We start from the raw sequence: 19,140 nt of genomic DNA, 5'->3' as shown, positions 1-19,140 counted from the left end.
GACCCCTTCCTGGTCACTGCACTCTGCCGTGTGCATCTGGGCTAATGGCTAGGCTTAGAACATCTGCCTGCCTCACTATTTGGGTAAGATAGCCTAATTATTTAGACTTAAAAAGCTTCATAAATAACCCCATTAAACTTGTAGAAGTTGAGACTGAATAAAATTATTGTAAAAAAAATGTTGTGTTAATTAGAAAAGGTCTCAAAAATGTATTATGATCACTAATTCTTTTTCAGGTAGGGTTCACATCTTCCTGCCTGAACTGTGAATAAATTCCTTGTAAAGGAGATCATTCTTTTCATTTTCTCTCTACAGCTTTTAGTTCAGAGGGTTAGACAAAATAAACACTCAATAAATACTTATTTTATGGTTATTAATTTAGCAGTTTCTTAATGAAATTGGACAATTAAATTAAAATGATGGGATTCTAATCCCATGTCTCTCCTTTTGCATACCCACTCTCCCAAAAGAATGGGAATCTGTCTGTTAAATATTATGCCTTTAGCTGTGTTTTGGAAATCTTTGGAAGCAATTTAGTTCTTACCAAATCCCTAAGCTTTCCACCCTACCAGATGCACTGTTTTTTTTTTTTCCCCTGCAAGATATTTCAGGAAAATGTAAATGAATCTCAGTGATCAAATTCAATCTTTGATAAAATTCCTCAAACTCTGTGTTGGGAAATCCATCATGGTTTATGGATTAGGAGCTTGGATAAAGCAAGTGTAAATTTTTTTTGAAGTTAAGATATATACCTATTTACCAAGCACCCTAAAAGTTGCTACAATATTCTATATTGCTTATCTTTGAAAATCCATATTCTAGTTTGACAACAGGACATACTGAAATTATACATATATATATAATATAATATGGACTCCCTTTTTAAAATAAATCAACAAATATTACCAAGTGCCTATTCATACCAAGGCTATCATTGTCCTTGGATAGGCAACCAAGAAGAACACATAATATTAATAAGCAGTGCTAAATAGAGTATAGCTGAATGGTCTAACAGTATACTATATATTATATATGCCATAAGAGCTCTTAAGTGGGACATTAAATAATAAAAGAAGACTGACCTGTGGTGGCGCAGTGGATAAAGCGTCGACCTGGAAATGCTGAGGTCGCCGGTTCGAAACCCTGGGCTTGCCTGGTCAAGGCACATATGGGAGTTGATGCTTCCAGCTCCTCCACCCCTTCTCTCTTTCTGTCTCTCTCTCTCTGTCTCTCCCTCTCCTCTCTAAAATGAATAAATAGAAAAAAATAATAAAAGAAGATTCCTCTCCCACCCTCCCTGGACACGGTCTCTATTGGACTAATTATTGGTTGTGGGCTTTCCCTATGTGTCATCTGGAGATTGAAGCCCCAAACCCTGAGGTCAGAAGTCTTAAAGAACTATATACAGGTGAAGGGGGCTATCAAGGGAAAAGCCACGTAAGCCTGTGGTTCTCAACTCTGACTACTCATTAGAATCACACCTAGAGAGTCTTGAAAAAAATATTAAGCCTGGGGCTTCCAGTCAAGAACTAATTTAACTGCTCTGAGGTGAGGCCTGGGCCTAGATGTTTTTAAAATGTTCCCCAGGTGATTATAATTGGCTGTCCATATGAGAACCACTTAATTAAACAATATCTACTATGACACCACTAACCTCATTATCAAAAACTGGTCATATTGACTTCCTACTCTTTGTATTTGCAAATGTTAAGAAATATTAGGCTGGCCCTGGCCAGTTGGCTTAGTGGATGGAGCGTCGGCCCAGTGTGCGGATGTCCTGGATTCAATCCCTGGTCAGGGCACACATGAGAAGCGACCATCTACTTCTCTTCCCCTCCCTCTCCCCTTTCTCCCTGTTTTTCCCTCTCAAGCCGTTCCCCCCCCCCCCCCCCCCCCCCGCATTGAGGATGGCTTGTTTGGTCTGAGCAGCAGCCCCAGACAGGGGTTGCTGGGTGGATCCCAGTTGGGGTGCATGTGGGAGTCTGTCTCTCTATCTCCTCTCCTCTAACTAAAAAAAAAAAAAAAAAAAAAAAAAAGTATTAGGCTATATTTCTTAACATCCAGAGCAGCCAGTTTCTAAATTGATGAGGTGACTTTTATATTAACAAAGATCTAAAATTTCTGCCAGATATGAGCCAGACAGTGTTTGTTTGGGTTGTAGTAAATAGAGCTGCAGGGTTCAACAATTAAGGCTCAGTTCACTTAAATCATTCCATCTTACAGTAAAAGTGAAGAGCTATTTTTGTACTGAATTTGACTAGACTTTGCTGTCTGCTTTCTTTAGGCTTCACTAAAAATATTTATTTTTACTACTTGGTGAAAAAAATTTCAAAGTGCATATAGATTATAAATATATGGCCTATCCTCTCAAAATAAATGCAATAGTGAGTAAAAGCTTTAACAACTGTTTTAATAACACAGGACATTTGGTTTGCTATTTCAAACTGATAGTGTATTCAAAAAATACCTGAACTGAAAGTAAGCTACTGATAGCAAGAACTGGGAACAGAAAACAAATAAACTCAACAATTAATGGAGAATAAATAAAATTTTATTTAATGAATAGAGAAACAATCCATTGCATCCTCTAAATTGCTTTTAAAACATCCAGATCGAATTAAATACTGTTTTTTAATTCTCTTTTTTCTTCTTCTATTTGCAAAGTTTCCAAACAAAACACAATCCTCAACAAAGCTATAAGGAAGCACAACTGGAGAACGACAATGGGTGCCATGGAGATGACGTGGTCTACTGAAATACAGTACCATATAGCTTCTGAACAAAGACACAGTTTATGTTCACAAACATTTTGGCTTAAGTGACCATTTCCACAGACTATTATCTAACATGCACGATGCAGAGGAACAGGAATAAAAGCCAGGATTCATTGATTCTTTTCTAGTCCTAGAGGCAAAATATACAGTTTATATAATTCAGGCATTTCAAAGTGGCTACTATAATGATTTTTCCATTAGGATTTCAACAACCAAAAAAGTACCTTAGGAAATAAGTTGGCTCAAGCTTCCCAACATGGAAGCATACAATGTTTGTGAGCTTTCTGGGGCCTAATATATGTTTTCAAGTGGAAAGAACTCATGCAGGAAGAGGAAGGGAAAGTGTAAGTAAGAGGTGTCACTTGATTCTGATTGAATTAGGTTAGCTATAGATGCTTCATGATTCCTTTCTTGAAGTGTGGGTGTGAGTGTGTGGGTGTGCTTGTAGATACATTTTTTTCGGTACAAATAACATTCTTTTTCAGTCCTCATGGCTGAAATGAATCATTGGAATTAAATTCAGACTTCATGTAACTGTGAATGGTAAAACAGAGACCAAAAGATGTGCTCATTTTTGAGGGTCCATATCTACCTGTTACCCTAAAGTGATTCATTTCAGTGTAAGGCCATGGACATGCTAGCATGGAACATTTCTTCATTAGGGTCTGGAACTGTAGAGTGCAATTGTCCTGAACCGCTTAAGCCAGAAAGGAACACAGGAGCTCCTTTGCTATTTCTCTGTGTACCGCCGAGTCAGTTCTCTCACTAGTTTCAATCAGAGACACAAGAATCAGCGTTCCCTGTGGCTATTCTTCCTATGCCAAAATAAATTGCCCTGGCATCTGCCTGCAGAAAGCAGATAGAATATTTTTTGAATTAATTTATTTTTTCCAAAAATTTTTTTTAAACTGTACACCATCTTGGAGGAAGAGTTTGCTGTTATGTATTACCTTTCTGAGAAAAGACAAAGTAGTGAGGCAGGAAAGAAATATGAACTTTTTAAACAAATTAACTAGTTACTTTGGAAAAAATTTTTTTTTAACATTTCCCTTGAAATAAAAAAAGCTGCTACTGCTATTTTAAGGTCTCTAAAATAAACTCTTAATAAATATTTATCTGACTCTTCATCCTGGGAAAGGCTTAAATATTCTGCTTATTTAGCCCTGTGAGCAGTACAAACGTCCAGGTACGTCCTCGTGCCTCCTGACCAACCAGAGTACGATCGTACAAAAATTTTTATTTTAAAAATGTGTAAGGCAACATTAAAAAAAGGCAAATGTATGTTCTTCTTGTTTCCATAAATTGGTTATCAAAAAAACATGATTTTAAGTTAATAAAAGTGGAACTGGAACTAATTTTATTTTTTGATAAAAAACTCACTCCTGGGGGTCAGTGAGCATGAAAAAAAACCTCACTATTCAAAGGGTTAATTGATAAAGAAACAGACCCCAGAGTTATAGAAAAATCAGAAAACATATCTGAAATGCATTAGAATTATTAAAAACCTTATTTCTAGGAATTCAGCTAAGAATTTCTAGACATAAGGTGCTCTCCTAATGCTATTAAATATTTTACAGATTTTTATCTTGATAAGGATATAATAAAGAGAGAAGGGCTTGTCAAGAAACTTAATGCTAAAGATTGAAAAAGGTAAGTGAACATTAATCAAAAAAGGAGATAAGGTATCTCTGAAATCAAAAGACTGAAAAAATAAAATTTAATTGACCAATGTGTGCTAAAAAATATAGCTGCATGCAAATTATGCCATTTGAATTACAGGGTTTTAACTCTCCTTAAAATTCACAGTAAAACCATTTATACTGTGCATACATACACAGTAATCTAGTATATAGTTCACTGGATTCTTAAACCACTAATTGTGGAAAAAATTACAAGAATCTGCCTCTAGTTTGCAGATGCTCACTGAATCTGTAAAAATATAAAATTCTTTGGATTTTGGAACATTGAGCAATTTACTTTTATCATACTGATGAAAATAATTCATGTCACACCTTGTACTGTGACAAAACTATTCTTGTACCTACATTAATTTCCAATGTAAACTGGTCTAAAAAGTCTCACTTGTGAAAGTGTCTCTGTTTTCGAAATAAATAAAGTGACCCTGTTTTCAGTTAGGAAGCAGAATGAATTTTAATCTAAATTGTTAAAGAATATCCTGTGAGAAGTCTACTGACTTAATCTACCAGATACTTTAGGAAGACCAAAATCCAGTTAATTTGTTTGTTGCTCTAGAGATATTTAACAAGTCTCTAATTCATAATTCATGTAGTAATTTATACAAGTGTAAAGATAGTTTTTAAAAATCATTTTTAAAGTCTCAAATATCTTTGTACATTAACAAATCAGTTCTATTATCATCAGAAAATAATTTTTAAACCTGGAAATTTCCTTTTTTTTTTTTTTTTTTTTTGCAAGAGAGAGAGACAGAAAAGGAGAGAGAGGAGAGGCATAAACTTACTGTTGTGACACTTCAGATGTTCATTGATTGCTTTCTCACACATGCCTTGATGGGGGTAGGGGGGAGCTCCAGCTGAGCCAGTGACCCCTTGCTTAAGCCAGAGACCATGGGTCATGTTTATGATTCCATGCTCAAGATGGTGAGCCTGTGCTCAAGCTGGATGAGCCCATGCTTAATCCAGCAACCTCAGGGTTTTAAACCTGGGTCCTCAGTATCTCAGTCTGACACTCTATCCACTGTTCCACCCTCTAGTCAGGCCAGAACTGTTGTTTTATTTGTTTGTTTGTTTGTTTTTTGACAGAGACAGAGAGAGAGTCAGAGAGAGGGGCAAATAGGGACAGACAGACAGAAAGGGAGAGAGATGAGATACATCAATTCTTTGTTGTGGCACCTTAGTTGTTCATTGATTGCTTTCTCATATGTGCCTCGACTCGGGGGGGGGGCTACAGCAGAGCTATTGACCCTTTACTCAAGCCAGCGACCTTGGGCTCAAGTCAACGACCTTGGGCTTCAAGCCAGTGACCTTTGGGCTCAAGCCAGTGACCATAGGGTCATGTCTATGATCCCACGCTCAAGCCAGCGACCCCACACTCCAGCTGGTGAGCCCACGCTCAAGCCGGCAACCTCAAGGTTTTGAACCTGGGTCTTCCACGTCCCAGTCGGATGCTCTACCCACTGTGCCACTGCCTGGTCATGCCTGTTTTTTGAGTTTTAAAGAAAAATGTACATTTATTTCAATTTGGCCTTAAAATATTTTAAACTAATGTTGAAATATTTAATTTTTATTATTAGAGAAACATTTTCTATTCACTTACATATTATAATCTTCTGGCAAATTAGTGTTTATATACCTCTACAGTACAAGCATTTTCTTTGTTTGTACAAACATTTATGGCACAATTCTCAGAGGATTGAAAAGTGTGTTTTTTTTTCTTTATTTTTTGCAATTTCAAGGCTATTGCTGTTTGGAGTTTGAAGTGGCCCCTATTGACATATTAACAAAAGGCAGCCTGTTTATGGTTCTATAATACCAAGTATGCTAACTAATATGTAATTAGACAGAAATAAGAAGCAAACATTTTTAACAAATATGCACTTTTTGCACTGCACAGATTTAAAAAAACACAGTATTAACAACTTTTTTAGCATACTGATGGCCATTGTATTGTCAAAGTTTAGAAGACGCTTGGCATTCTTCAAGCAAAGCTATAATAATTAACTTTCTGAAATATTGATCCACTTAAAACAAGACAAGGTAATTAATAGTGAAAAGGACTTCAACAAACTCTATTGCAATATAAGTAACTCTACATCTTACTGGTAAAGCACATTGATTTTCAACTCAGCCATCAGCAGAAATACTTTGAGGCTGGGTTACCAGGACCTTGTAAGAGACCTTGAATAAAGGTCATTATGAGCAAATTTGTCTTCAAGTTTACAACAAACTTATAGTGTATATACAAACAGACTCAGGCCAAGATCTCAGCTTGGAAAGTACTTTGGGAGTGTGTGGGGGGAGGGGGAGGCCCAGAGGAGGCTGTGATCAACAAGGACTATTTGAGTGTCTGACCCGGTCAGTTTTCTCTCTCTCTCTTTTGTTTTTAAAAGATTTTATTTATTGATTTGAGAGAGAGAGAGAGAGAAAGAGAGAGAGAGAAAGAGAAAGGTGGTAGGTTGGAGTGGGAAGCATTAACTCATAGTTGCTTCTCCTATGTGGCCAGGCAAACGTGGGGTTTCGAACTGGCTGAGGCCACCACAGGTCAGGCCCAGTCAGTTTTCCAGACCTCCTCTCACAAACTAATTTTTTTAAAAACTGTTTCAGCAATTCTATCAATTAGAAGTTGAGGGGATTAAAAAAGTAACTGCTGTTAAAAATACAGCACTGCTGAGAAGTTCAAGGACTCTCAGACATTCAGAATTTGTTTAATTGGACTACTTTCTTCTGAACGTCAAGCCAAGATGCATGGAACTGCAGTTAGGTGATTCTGGATCATGAAACCTGCTGACAGGGAAGGGGCGAGATGGCTGAGTTATAGCAGGAGGATCACAGAACACGGGGCACGGGGCATCCGGGAAGAAAAACCGCAGAGTGGGGTAGATACAGGAGAGGCCATAGACAGGCTTTAGTTTTGACATCTCACCAACACAAAATGGGAGGAATAAGTCTTTCTTCTTCTCTTATCAGCTGTTTTGTCTGGATCCCTATTGTTGGGATCATCTCCCAGTTAGGTGTAGTAGATACTGTAGCTCAGTCATGAATTAAATGGGCTTTACTAGGTTCACTTGGGAATCTGGCATTGAGTATATAAGAAATATGTAAGAAAATATATCATGAGTTTTAAACAACTAATTTACAAGTGAATATTTAGAAGGCAAGCCATTTATCATTTGAGGATTATCCAAATTGACCTGTCCCTACAAAAGTCAACTTTTGATTCCTCTGGGAGTACTTTCCATGGTGTATGTCATTCAGAGCTCTAGCTCTACACTGCTAGTCTCTTGACCGTTTAATTCAGGGGTCTCAAACTCACGGCCTGCGGGCCGCATGCGGCCCGCCCACCAATTTTTTGTGCGGCTATTGGTGGGTGGGCCGCGAGTTTGAGACCCCTGGTTTAATTTCTCATTGGCACCTACGGAAGTTAAGTGAGGAATAAAAAGAGAAAAATCACTGAAACCAGTTCTACTATTTGGCAATTCTGATTAAAACCTTACTTTGATAAAGGGCACACATGATGTTTCAAAAAAGGTAGTTTGGTTTTAATGGCTCATTTTCTTTTTCCATTTTCCCTCTGATTCCCATTTCCATGACTAACTACATTCTAAAAAGCTTCTCATTGGAATCACCTGGGAAGCTTTAAAAAAATACTAGATCCTTGAGCCACAACACCAGAACTTATGACTTTCTGATTTGGGGTTGTGACCCAGGTGAGATTTTTAAGAGCTCCCCAGGAGATTGCAATGTACAATCTGGTTAAGAACCACTAGTTTAGACTCAATTCGCTTTATGTAGAAACATATTGACTCACATAGAGTTTAATTTAGGTTAATAAATATTCATTGAGTGCCTACTCTTATAAGGTACACAGCAAACTTTTGACACAGTCCATACCAACAGGTAGCTGAAATCTAGTGCAAGAGGAGGGTGCAGGCAGGTATATAGAGGCCGTGTTTTCTTTTTCCAAACTCAAGACATTTGCTAGAAGGTTTCAAAGAAAGTAGTTGGTTGGGGTCTGAGGAATCAGAAAACGGACTTCAGGAACAGGTAAGATTTCCACAGATGAAAAGACTCTCTCTAGGGAGAGAGTCTTCCAGGTAGGGGCAAAAGGGAGGCATGTGGCTGGAAAGCAGGGGCCTGAGTTAAGCATGCTGCACATCAGGTGTGTTTTCTAAGTAATGGGTGAAAAGCTTTGGGATCACGTGGGAGCAAGCCTTGAATACCACAGGGCAGAGCAGCTGGCACCTGAGTTAGCTCCAGGGAGCCCGTGGGGGTTGTAGATTGGGGGATAGTATGATTGGAGTGGCACTTCAGGAAGAATGAGCTGATGCTGAGATCTGGGCTGGATTTGAGTGGGGAGAAACAATGGGACTAGAAGCAGAAAGGCCATTTAGAAATATATTATGGTTGAGGTTAGAAGTATTGAGGGGAATTAACAGAGTAATGAAAGTCTGATTGGAGAGCTGAAGGGGAATGGGAAGGAAAGGGCCAAATGTCAAAAAAATGGTGTCAGAATTAGCAGGATTTATCAATTGATTGGATGGAGGAAGCAAAAAATGACTTGGGTGCTTTTTATTTGGACTACTAGGTGTGCCATTAATAGAAATTATTAAACTAGGTTGAAGAATCATTTACGAAAGGGAAGATGATGCATCAGCTGGGTATGTTGAGTCCAAACATATCCAGCATGACTAAAATTTCTTATATAAGCATTCCTCATTGCAATTGAATTCTCATAGAATTTTCAATGCAGAGCACTGATTTGTTCAACTCTGGTTCTCAACAAAGGGGAGTTCTGCATCTCAGGACTGGCAATGTCTCGAGATGGTTTGGGTAGCCATAACTCCATTTAGTGAGTAGAGGCCAGAGATGCTGCTAAGCATCCTAGAGTTCCCAGGACAGTCCTTCCCCACCCCAAACAAAATTATCCAGCTCAACAGGTCAGCAGTGCTGAGGTTGAGAAATCCTGTGTTAGCATAATCCAATGGCTCAAATTTCAAATGGGGGGGGGGGGGGCTTTAATATTTTAGGTCAGACAGCACCATCTAATGGCAAAATAGAATAATGTTTATCCCAGTTCTCTGTTGAACACCAAAAGGCAACAGATAAAAGAAAAATTAAGAAAGCTGACATATAGAGATGAGAATAGCCTCTCATGGGAGAACTGACTAGGGTTTAAAGAAATAAATGAGATAGGGAGGTGGGGTATAACAACTGTGGAAGAGCAATATAGAGTTAGACAGTTCTCTTTGGTTATAGGAGAGTTCATGATAGAAGCCAGTGTGGAAATAGAACATTTTATAGAATGCATTCTATGTGCAATGCATTCTATTTTATAATAGTTGTCTATATTTTTTAGTATTGTGCCTGCATACATGGAAAAGGAAATAAAATCTAATAAGTCTGCTAAGTAATTGATTGAAACTTTGATTTTAGAGTCATGAGAAATATAGTATGATGAGAACTAGAAACTTCTATTTGATAAAGAACAGATTTTTTTTTTCTTCTGCAAGCAGCAGCACTCTATAGACCTTATATCTTACCTCCTCTACTAGATTGTAAGCCCCTTGAGGTTAGGGACTGTGTCTTACTCATATCTTTGTATGTCCCACAGTCTCCAGCATAGCATCTTACATACACACAAATGATTTTTTGAGTGAATGAATTTATTTTTATACTGAAAAGCCCTGCCTTGAAGTGAAGAAAAAGAAAGTTTCAAGCCTTCCTAAGCAATTACTATTTGTTCACTTGAGTAAGATGCCTGCTGGCGGTGGCTGGCTCAGAGAACACCCGAGACTTGGGCACAGGGTTGATTATAGATACTTCCAATTCATACCACTTGTGAGCCTGGGAGCAAATTGTGCTGTGATGAGCATTCCCAGGAAAATTTTTGGATTGGTGTGTGATTGGAGATTTTTCTATCTAATGTAAGATTCATTCACTCAACAAATATCTACTGAATGTTTACTCTGTGCTAAGCACTTTTAGGCACCAGGGTTATTGCAGTGAACTTAAGTTTAAAATTCCTGAAGTTGAAAGGCAGGTTTTGAATTGGTGGGTTAGAGTAAAGAGGCAAATTTCCCTTTCCTTCCACTATCTCAGTTAGCATAATATTTTATATGTAGAAAATGCAATTTTATTAAAGATCTCAAAGCAGTTCACAACTATTAAAGACCTCTTCTTCCACAACCACTGTTCTCCGGGGACAAGGGAAGAACATCCTCCCCTAGTTTGCATCTCTTTCTTCCTCACTGCCTCATACATGCCCAGACTTTTGGGGTGAGGGAAGGAGAAGAAGGGGCCGTACATTCATGGGCCAATGATGATGGTTCTTGGCATATTTTGAAGCGACAATTGAAGCTAGTAGTTTAAGAGGTGTTCCCGCAGAAGATTTCTTTCTGGTTGGTTTATTAACAACCCCTTAGTTCTAGAGTCTAGGGATATATAAATTCAGAAAGAAAAACTACTCACCATTGTATCCAAAAGGAAAGGATGCAGACAGGTGGGTGGAGCTTTGTTTGGCCATAGAATAAGTGCGCCGTGCAATATTGAGTGTTTCAGGGATTTTGTATCTCAAGCACATTTGGCACCTTATTATGTGGCTCAGTACACCCAGGATAAGCAAGTGAAAAATGCTTCTCTGTGTCTCTGAGTTGTATCGCACAATCTCCTAGTGCTAAGTAGAAGCTGACTTAAAGAAGCCACCAAAACTACAGCTACGGATATGATCAATGAAAGGTGATGGAGAACTCCCCATCTCTTTCCTTTGCATTGTTTGGTGAGTTAGTGAGACCTAAGGTCACTACTATTCAACTCCTCTTAGCCCAAGCATATGGCTCCTAATAGCTCCTAAGAGGGCCTAAACATCCTTAACATAGCACGGGGTAGGGGAGCATGCTAGCTTTTTCCCAAAGCAGTGGATGGCGGCGGCATGACATCTTTGGTTCATCTGCTATTGTCTTTTCACATGTTTGTTGGAATCTTGAAAGGCACAGCCTTACCTCTCTTGCCCAGCTGAGACTGCAAGAGTCCCCAACTGACTTATACCATGTACTTCCTGCCACAGGTCCAGCAGCGTGGGACTTACTCAAATCCAGTTGCTTGGATATCACTGGTTCTGGCTTGCCCTTCCCCCTCCACAGTCTGCCCCCTTACACAGCAGGCACCCGGACATTCTTAAAGTTCATCACTCTCCACTACGCTGCGAGAAGAGCATGAATACACCATTGTGCTTTCCATGGTGGAGAAGGCAGAGAAAATATCAAGTCCTTTGCTGGTGAGAGATCCATAGCGACTGCCGCTGGGCCGGATGGACATGGGCGGTGGGATCTGCTGGTGCCACTGAGCTGGAAAATGGACCAAATAATGTGTTGCAGTCAAAGGAGTACAGTTTAGTGGGTACCCTGCAGGTGTGCATTCTGTTGCCACTCCAACACTTTCTGTGGGATCTTGGTAAACCATTAAAATATATTGGGGTCTGAAATGCCTCATTTTTAAGAGAATACTCTCTCCTTTCCTGCCAGGAATAGGGAAACTGGGCTGGTGAGATCTCTTTTTTTTTATTATTAATTTTAATTTATTGTGTTAACATGGATTCAAGTGTCCCACTTAATATAACTCCCTCACCCCACCCCCTTATCCCTTATTATGTCCCCCTTTGCTGACCTCCCCCTAACACCCTCTCACCCTCCCCCCTTCCCTTTGGGATTTACTGTCCTATTATCTGTATCTATGTGTTATATATAATTTCACTCATCCTTTCACCTTCTCTGATCCCATCCCCTCATCCCCCTTCCCTCTGACAGCTGCCCCTCTGCTCCCTGTGACTCCATCTCTGCCTCTATTCTGTTCCTCAGTTCACTTTGTTCATTAGACTCCACATATAAGTGAGATCTGATATTTGTCTTTCTCTGCCTGGCTTATTTCACTTAGCATAATAATTTCCAGCTCCATCCATGCCATCGCAAAAGGTAAGATTTCCTTCTTTCCCTTAAACTCCTTGATTCCAAAATGTGTGTTTCTAATCCAGTAAGATCTGGGACCATAAGAAAGAAGAGTGGGTAACTATCAACATTATCCCCTTTCACCAACCTAGCATGGGGCCTGAAAGGAGCAATATAGAGAGGCCTCTAGGCTCTCAGAAGGTGGAGACAAAAAACCTTTTAAAATGGAAGCCAAAAGATAGGTCCAGACCTCTGGGAATACCTACCTGACACTCTCATCACCTGAATCAGCCATTACTTACCCAGTGCCCTAATTGGGTTCTAGTGAGCTATAGCAAGAAGACTGAAAAGTAATAATGTGCAATTCATCATGGTTCAGGGCAAAAAAGAATGTATTAGGGGTCCCACGTTCACCAAGCACTGCCTAAAGGAGACCCTGTTTTTAGCAGATATAATCATTAGGCTTGAGCCATGAGCGGAATGAAATATCCATCCAAACTGCCCAGTCCCCACTGTTGTCTCCGATTCAGAAATTATCAAGCAGTCTTCTGATTAGGTTTCCAGAGGCCTTTATGTGCAGAAGGGGGAGCATCAGGTGGGGAACCCTGAGGCTCTAGGTTCTAGAAAAGTGTCAACCCTTAATATTCCTATTTATAACTTGGCCTTTTGTTGATTTCATTATTTTTAATCAGTTTTTCAGAGTTTAAATACTTCTGAGAGAATTGATAAGATCAAACTTCAAAGCTACAAAACTGAGGACAAAACTTACAGCAATTCCACTAATGAGCAGGCACTAAGGAGGCCAACCTCTCCCCCAGGTCTCCACCTCTTAGCCTTTCCCTGCTATCTCTGACATCTTACCCAGACTACTATAATTGCTACTATTCGAAGCCCTCTATGACAGTGAGAGGGGACATCCACTCACCCATGTCTTGGCCTACTGTCCCCATTCCTCAGACAGGCAAGAAGTGGTGGTGAGAGACATAGGGGATTAATCTTAGCTCAAGTCCACCATCCCTTCCTTCACCCCCAGGTCCCAACAAAGGGAATAGTGCCTCCTATTGGTGCAGTGGAATCAGGCCAGGAGCCAGGAAGAGGGAGGGCCAGGACAAACGGACCTGGGAACTCACCACTGAAGGGCAGGTTTGGGACAAGATTCATCAGTTTCAGGGTTTATTAGTACTGATTAGAGACTTAGAGACCTATTTTCTTCTGACACTGTGAAGCCTGTGAAATGGTTAAGGGACTTAGTCTAGATTAAGAAACAGATCACTGGCCTCTCTTTCCACCGACTCTCCTAGGACAAAGTACATTAGAGTCAGCTTCCCTCAGAGTTGAGTTTCTTTTCAAGTCCAAGAATAAGAAAAATAACCAGAAAGCTATATATTTCCTCCAAATATTAGACCTGGGATAAGGCAGAGCAAGGCCCCTATATGGCACTAAAAAAGGGGATACCTGGTGTGTACCTATGAATAGCAGGGACCTCAGACTCTAGACAGTTACTCTTATTTTTCATTCTGGTTAATCATGTTAAACGAGGAATAAACAAGAAACTAAAGTGACCAATTAATTTTTTTTAAGGAGGGAAAAAAAAGAATCACTCTTTTGGATTAAGGTATATGTCTCTAAAAATACCAGTTAATGTCAAAATTATGTAAGAGAGGACTAAAGTACACAAATACATTATTAACAAAGACTATTTTTAAGTCATTTGAAAATTACAAGTATGGCTCAGAGGAATGATACAAAACCTGGGATTTGTATCTGGATGTAGTCACTTAACCTCTCTGAGTCTCAGTTTCTTCAACATTTAAATAAGGAGCCCTGGCTCCTGGCCTGATTCCACTGCACCAATAGGAGGCACTATTCCCTTTGTTGGGACCTGGGGGTGAAGGAAGGGATGGTGGACTTGAGCTAAGATTAATCCCCTATGTCTTTGTTCAATAATTACAAAAATCTCATGGGTTTGGGAGATCTAAGGGTACCATTTTTTTTTTGTAAATTATAAATTACTATACAAATGTCATTTGAGATTATTATTAGGACAGCTCTTTATTATTAGATTGTGGAATTGGGACAATAAGTATTTGTGGAATGAATTAATTTAGTGGGATCAGGAAAAGTCTACTGGAATGGCTGGAGGGAGTTCTAGGGGGTGGCCCATGGCACCAAGGAGACAACAGCATGCAGATGCCGGATGATCAAAAGTACCAGCACAAGCGAACGCAGAAGCAGCTGGAACTCCCAGCATTAGAAGAGCTCTTTTTTGGCAGAAGGTAAGCTCAAAGTAAAATGTAAAAGTGTACACAGCCCTGAAGTGACTAGGATGAAATAACTTTAAATATCCACCTCTTAAGCACTAACATATAATCCAACCAATTCATTTATACTACACCTTTTTTGAAAAACAAAACAAGGTTTAAAAAATTGCCCACCTACATACAGACATTCAACTGATGCCATTATACCTACCATATATATCCAACCTAGCAGTGCATGACACGATACCGGCTTCGTTCTTAGCTGATAATGTGTACCATCCAGCGTCTGATTTCTTGGCTGGCTGAATGAGGAGGCAGACATACCCTGTTGTGTCCTGGTGCATACTGGAGAAAAGAAAGAATATATCCATATTGTATCTGGCGGCAGAAATGGCCTTGTCAAGGTTAGGGCTCAGGGAAACTCTTGGGACAAATCCAGCTTTCCCTCCTTCCTTGTCCTTAGGTGGAGGAAAGGGGGACTCAGCGTAAAGCAAACATCAAAGGCAAGCTTGAAGGAAATAAGTCACAAAAGAGCAGCATTAGCCTAGTGAGGCTGTAATGAAGGCTGAGACCTGTTCTTGCCCTGCCCATCAGTCACATTCCCTACCAGGGATATCCCCACTTGTCACAATCAAAGTTCAGAGAAACATCTTTTCCAAACTAGGTTGGACATTGCAACAAAGACTTGTTAGGAAGATATGGGAAAGCTTGGTCTCAAGCCCAGGGATAGATGAATTGTTAGCATGGAGAGAGTATTTCTTAATGTAACCAACTGGGCACGTGCAATATTTAACTTAATCCAGTTCAGAAGGAAATTAGCATGCTCTTCCTTCTGTTTCCTCTACATCAGTAGTTTTCCATCTTGGCTGAAGATTGCAATCCTGGATCATTCCACCAGAATTGCAGGCTGGGTTTAACATGTTACCTTCATTTAGAATGAAGTATTAACTTGAGAATATTCTCAGTTCTTGCTTAACTTTTACCAGAGAAAAATCCTAATCTATATATACATAGTCTTCTTAAATACTCAAATTTTGTTAAACCTGACAGCTACAACATTGTCTGGGACAAATTCCGGTGACTATGAAGAAATAGTTTTCAGCAGGAAATTTTCGTACACCAGCTGCCTTTGTTGGCTTGCCCCCTTGTGGTGTAAAATCAAAATGGCAAAGAAATAGAGTTGGTTTTAGGAAATCAAGCAAAGCACCCATTTTAAGAAATTGGATCCTGCCTATGGCACAGTGGATAGAGCATTGACCTAGGACACTGAAAACCCAGGTTCGAAACCCCACAATTGCCACCTTGAGCTCATGGTTGGCGGCTTGAGTGTGGGATCAGGGACATGATCCCATGGTCGCTGGCTTGAGCCCAAGGTCATTGGCTTGAGCAAGTGGTCATTGGCTTAGCTGTAGCCCTTCCCCCCCATCAAGGCCCATATGAGAAAGCAATCAATGAACAATTAAGGTACCACAACTATGAGGTGATGCTTTTCATCTTTCTCCCTTCCTGTCTGTCCCTCCCTCTCTCTCTTTCTATGAGAAAGAAAGAAAGAAAGAAAGAAAAGAAAGAGAAAGAAAGAAAGAAAGAAAGAAAGAAAGAAAGAAAGAAAGAGAAATAAAGGAAAGAAACTGGATCCTTAAAGTTACTTTATAAACAACCAGGTAGTGATGGATAGAGAAGGAGTATAACTGCCTTCATGTTTTGTTTTGCTTTATTTTATTATAGCTTATTACCATCAAAGAGGTTTTTGGGTACTAATATGACTAAAGACACATTACAGAGTCTATATGAAGTCTTCAGAAAGCTTGTTTTAAATTTTTACAGAAGTTGATTTGAGCCAAACTGACGACATATGCCAGGGAGCAAGATATCAACGGTCCTCCTCATACTTTTTTAAACTTAAGAATTAAAATTTTAAAAGTGTGGGACATTCATATAATAGACTACCATCCAGCAACAACAAGGAATACATTCTTGATATGTATAATAACATGGCTAAAACTCAAATGCATTAATCTCAGTGGAAGAAATCAGTTTTCGAAGGCTACAGGCTTATTTGGGTGAACCATTGAGCTTGAAGTCCATTGGAACATGGGTGGGGGCTGTACCTGATCCTCTCTCTGGTGAAAGGAATGGTCTCGTTGTCCTTCTTCCAGTAGAACACGGGTGGTGGCATGCCTATCACCCGGCACTCCAGCCTCACGGGGTGGCCTTCAGGAACTCCACTGTTCTGCAGTTTCTCCAGGATCACAGGCGCTTTCTTCACCTCTTTGGCTGAACAAGAGAAGGACCATTGTAAGAATAGTAAGTGCCATGGAGTTTATTCCTCAGATTCATTACAGTTCTGGAATTTAGCAGAGTGGACACCCACCCCCTTACCTCCTCTTCAGAACACTTCTCACTCCACTAAGTGAAGGTCACTGCCTCGATTTTAGCTCCAGAAAAGATTAAAAAAGAAATGAGAAAACTGTCTCTGCACATCCTATAAGAGACAACACTCAAGAATCTGGGTTGCACACAGGGGATGCAAATGGTAGGTGTGAAGTTTAAGGAGTTTCTTTTATTGCTCAGAAGTAAATTTTGAGAAAAAATATATTTTATGTACTGAACATATCCTTTTCCTTTTTATAGGCATTTATTCTGTAGAAGATATATTAATTTTCCTAAACTTTTTATTTTGAAGAAGTTTATAGCTACAGAAAAGCTGAAAGATGCCCTGGCTGGATAGCACGGTTGGTTAGAGCATCATCCCGAAGTGCAGAGGTTGCCAGTTTGATCCCTGGTCAGGGCACATACAGGAACAGATCAATGTTCCTCTCTCTCTCTCCCTCCCTCCCTCCCTCCCTCCCTCTCTCTCTCTCTCTCCCCCCCTTTCTCTCTCACTAAAATCAATAAATTAAAAAAAAAAAGAAAAGGTGAAAGAAATGTATTATTTGAAAACAAAACAAAACAAATTATGTTTCCCAAGGAGGCTTTTCTCCCCACTTTGGCTAGAACCAAATAAGGCAAAGATACCTCTCGGGGTTACAGAGTCAATATTTTAGCAAAATTGTGGGAAAAAAGTAAAATCTGGCAATCAGTATATTCTTGCAGAATAAGTTTGTTCTATTCTGTTGGTAAGAAGAAGTCATGAGTGAGAAGAAGAAGAAGGTATCCGGAGGTAACAGCCACCGCCCGGAGAGAGGACTAGCATGCTGAAGCCACCCTGACTTCCTGTAGTAGCTAACTCGTGGGAGAAGGCCCAGCACGAAAATTTGTATGTTCTGAAATTTAATTCTGGCTGGACTACTGATCCAAATTGTCGGTACCTTAGGTGATGATGACTTGTCCTTATTTGTAGGCATTAATTTTGTTCACATCACCTTATAAGGTAAAAATTCATTGTTTAGTTACAGACGCAACATTTTTTTGGGCACCTTCCATGTTCCAGGCAGAGTCAGACACCAGAGATACACAGAACAAGTCAGAATCGCTGACCCTGGAAGCTTATAGTCTCTTCAGGGGGGCAAAGGAGTAAACAGTTACATAGTAAACTCCCAAGCGTCTCTCCTTTTCTAAGTGCTATAGAAACAGAGGAAGGTGTGCTTGGTGGATCAATTGTGCCTTAGAGTTGACATTTAAATAAGGCTGAGGGAATGAGAAGGAGGTCGCTAGGCACAGAAGGGCATCTAGGTAGAAGGACCGTGATACAAAGGCATGGAAGGTTGGAGGGTGGGGTGAGGAAGAGCCTTGTGTGTTCTGGGAGTGATGAATTGTAGGGCAAGGGATTTGAATTTAGTAGTGCTCAGCTAATTAATTAGTCACTTGACTAATTAATTAATTGACTAATTGATTGACCTTTACAATGACTCCCATTTATTGCTTGCCTAATATGCACACAGCACCCTATTATATTTTTAGCTTATTGATATGTCTTTGAAAGCATTGTACAAAATATAGCCCTTATTACAGTGAAGCAAAAACTGAGATTAGACTCGGTGGGGTAAAGAGCTAAGGAACTCTATCAGAGGCGCTATTTTGGCAATAACTTTGGAGGGAGTTAGGTTTAAGGGTCCAGCAACAAAACTTACCTACGACAGTGAGCTCTAGACTAAATGAATTCTGTCCGGTTTTGTTGGTAGCAACGCACGTGTAGGTCCCTGCATCACGTTGAGTGAGTGGGTCAATGAGCAGAGAGTGGACTCCGGTCTCCCGGACCAGCATCTTGTGGGAGGCGTCCGGCAGCACAGGCTGGCCATGGAGCAGCCACGTTAGCTCTGGGGGCGGTAAGCCACTCACCTAATAAAAAACAGGACAGCTGAGGCAAATGACAGACTGATGACAGGCAGATTTATTTGGTGGCTGACTTCTTCATCCATCTCTGGCACCAAATAGTGAGAGAAAACATGAGGTAGTGAAGGGACATCAGAATGAAAGGGATCTGAATGAATGGCCACATAAATTTAAACTGTATAGTATTTTGACCACA

At 39.9% G+C, this 19,140-nt stretch overlaps 1 protein-coding gene across 3 annotated transcripts in view; it reads right to left on the bottom strand.

The window, feature by feature from the left end:
* Window positions 1-7,347: 7,347 nt before the first annotated feature.
* MYPN (myopalladin) overlaps window positions 7,348-19,140 on the bottom strand; it is a 128,977-nt gene continuing 117,184 nt past the window's right edge. For all 3 annotated transcript variants that reach the window (XM_066243961.1, XM_066243962.1, XM_066243960.1), the window contains 4 exons: window positions 18,743-18,950; window positions 16,781-16,946; window positions 14,884-15,017; window positions 7,348-11,814 (listed from right to left, as the gene is read on the bottom strand). In XM_066243961.1, coding sequence (XP_066100058.1) covers window positions 11,645-11,814; window positions 14,884-15,017; window positions 16,781-16,946; window positions 18,743-18,950 — 678 coding nt within the window. In that variant the 3' untranslated portion in view covers window positions 7,348-11,644. The remainder of the gene's footprint in view (window positions 11,815-14,883; window positions 15,018-16,780; window positions 16,947-18,742; window positions 18,951-19,140) is intronic.

Source organism: Saccopteryx bilineata, chromosome 9 (assembly GCF_036850765.1).
Source record: "Saccopteryx bilineata isolate mSacBil1 chromosome 9, mSacBil1_pri_phased_curated, whole genome shotgun sequence".
Lineage (NCBI taxonomy): Eukaryota > Metazoa > Chordata > Mammalia > Chiroptera > Emballonuridae > Saccopteryx > Saccopteryx bilineata.
Note: the sequence above shows the minus strand (reverse complement) of the source record. Positions and strands in the feature narration are given on the sequence as shown.